Source organism: Fibroporia radiculosa, assembly GCF_000313525.1.
Source record: "Fibroporia radiculosa TFFH 294 genomic supercontigs, scaffold6005, whole genome shotgun sequence".
NCBI classification, from domain to species: domain Eukaryota; kingdom Fungi; phylum Basidiomycota; class Agaricomycetes; order Polyporales; family Fibroporiaceae; genus Fibroporia; species Fibroporia radiculosa.
This window is the reverse complement of record NW_012133432.1, coordinates 33,697-36,472: the sequence shown is the minus strand read 5'-3', so window position 1 is coordinate 36,472 and position 2,776 is coordinate 33,697. Positions and strand designations below refer to the sequence as shown.

The window sequence follows — 2,776 nt, the reverse complement described above, 5'->3', positions numbered from 1 at the left end:
CCCCCCCCCCCCCCCCCCCCCCCCCCCCCCCCCGCCACATCGACTGCTGTCAGGCTGAGGCTGTTCAAACTTTCTCAAATATACCGGATCAACGAGTAGCCTCATGCGGTGACTCCGAGACTCTGTGTGCACTTCTCCGAGTCCATGCTATCTTGTACCTGCCCCTAATGGTATTTTTGCTTCGCTGTAATGGCTGCCTCGCTCTACTCCTGAATATTTTTGTAACCCGGTCATCACTACCACGAAGAACAGTGCTCGCTGTGGCCACTGCTGCTACTTTATCTATACTCCTCAATGTTATCCTCATCTTCAAGCTTACACACAAATATCCGACCGCCCTGGATGACTACCAACCCCTGTGCGTACATACACATTACCCCTTTTTCGGTTTTATAATATATAAGCACATTTGTCGTAGAAACACCCAGTCGATATTAAACACAACATTCTTCATCGCCCCTCCGGATCCGCAAGAAAATGCAATCGTCACGACGCTATACAGCGACGCATACGCCGTTGCAGTTGCTACCCTCGGGCACTCTCTGAACAGAGTAAATAGCACCGCACTACGTATTCTCTTGTATATTCCCGAGAACGTCTCCCCTCGTGCTCTCTGCATCGCCAGCTCTACCGGGTTTTATCCACACGCAGTCGAACGAATACCACCTCCTAAGCGGGGCATCAGCAGACATCTCCAAGATCAGTACACGAAGCTGACAATGTGGACGCTGGAGGAGGCTGGGATCAAGGGCATCGTCTATCTCGACGCCGACATGCTCGCTCGGCGGAATTTTGACGAGCTGTTCAACCTGCCCTTCAACTTTGCCGCTGTTCCGGACGTGTTCCTTGACAGCAGAAGCTTCGCTCTGAATTTCAATGCGGCGATGCTCTTCCTTCGCCCCTCGCCTGGCATTTTCGATGACATGCTAAGCAAGATAGGATCAGCGTCATACAAATCAGACGATGCAGATCAGTCGTTTCTTAACCACTACTATGGCAAAGAGGCCGTGCGGCTGCCGTATGTGTATAACGTCAATCTGGCGGTCAAGCTTCGTAGCCCAGAGCTGTGGGCGAACCTCATGCGGGAAGCGCGAATTGTCCATTACACGCAGATCAAGCCGTTCATCGTGGAGAAGGACTATTCCGGGAAGGCGCGGCTAGAGATAGAATCCGTCGCTGAGAACGTGCGGCAGAAGCTTGGAGAGAACGGGGGCATGTTCGATCACGAGATTTGGGAGTGGCTCAGAATGTGGCAGGAGACGCTGCGGATATATTCAGAAGAGTTGACGGAGTGTAGGCGGATAAGTGGAATAGTATGAAGCGTATGGAGTGAGTGCAGTTTCTGTTAGCTAGTGTTGTATCACTTTCTTCAGTCTTCCGAAGTAGACTGATTTACACGCACAAGGTTTATATACCATCCTCTGCTAGTCACGAACAGCTCCTAGGATCACATTGCTATCGAGTTCTCTTTATATAAATATAAATAATCGATTACGGGCTGTGGTTTTGTGCGGTTTTTACGGCCTGAAAACGTTATCAACGGTCAGCTAGCAGGATGACCCTCATTGGCGTGTCGTGAGCAAAGACTTATGTACGATGATGTTCCAAATATCCGAAGTGGTACATGGAGCTGAGGTATGTGACGGCGTTGCGCATTTGAAGTTGTCTCAATGGCGGGTATGCGATGTGTAAGGTATGACGGAGGAATAAGACATTTCGAATCGCGGGGTGAACGCCCGGTACTCGCGAGGAGCACAGGAAGAAAAATTAGACGCAGCCCTAGGGCTTGTCCGAGTCTGCATTCATGCCATTCTAGTCAGGACCCAGATGAACGGAATCTAGGTCCTGAGGATTGAGCCACAAACTGCTCCAAAGGGATGGATACTGTACTGGCACTCATGCTTATGTCTCCTCGTGTATCTGCATCCGCAGCTGCCCAGATGGCCGAAGATACCCTTATTCCCTTGACGTTGTTCGTGTACACGGTAACCGGAGATATTGGAATGTAGGCTCATCTTTCCTGAACCAGGTGCCCAGTCAGGGCCCTGGTCCCGGAAAAACTGAGTTCACGGCATAATGATTCCGATATCAGGGTACGACGAGAGGAATTTTGGGGACGGCGTGAACTGAGCCGGCATTGGGGGCATATCCGTAGAATGCCCAGCGGATATGATAGAGATCACGAAGGGAGTGTACGTAATCCCAACTCGCGACGACTGATCGCGAGAAAATGAACTCGAATACTTCCCACTGGATTGGATGTTAGGTGCAACATCCCGTACGGGGTGGGTTTTGCAACCTTCGTCTGCATCATCGTCCGTAGAAGAGATTTTGAATGGCGGCCTTTGCTCCTATATGCAGATTGATCCTAGTCATAGCTCGGGCTCATGGCTCACGATTGCGTACATTGACAAGAAACGAGGCCCCTGTGACACTCTACGTTTGAACCAGTAGCTGCGCGATATTTTCGTCCTTGCCCTTTAGTTTTATGGCTGTCGACTGTGCGTTCTCAAAAATAATAACTCACCTCGACGCAGCTCAGGTGGCTAGTCAAGCACGCAATGTGCAAGTTAAACTTTTGGTTGTCGTGTTCTCCTCTATCGCGAAGCACGTGATCGCATTGCGACTCGCTTGAGCCAAAGACAGAAGATTCAGCGCACACGGTAACATGCGTTGTCCGCAGCACTTTCCTCCTCCCAATCTCATCTCACAGCGGTGCTATGGCCAACATCCCATTTATACGACGGTATAAGGACTATTCACCGGGATGGAAGGA

The 2,776-nt window shown here is 50.6% G+C and overlaps 1 protein-coding gene across 1 annotated transcript; it reads left to right on the top strand.

Annotated features, from left to right (window-relative positions):
• Positions 1–167: 167 nt before the first annotated feature.
• Positions 168–1,319, top strand: FIBRA_06077 (uncharacterized protein; the record flags this gene model as incomplete). Its single annotated transcript, XM_012327818.1, has 2 exons — positions 168–358; positions 419–1,319. 2 exons carry the CDS (start codon positions 168–170, stop codon positions 1,317–1,319), a joined length of 1,092 nt encoding a protein of 363 aa, XP_012183208.1.
• Between the last annotated feature and the right edge of the window lie 1,457 nt (positions 1,320–2,776).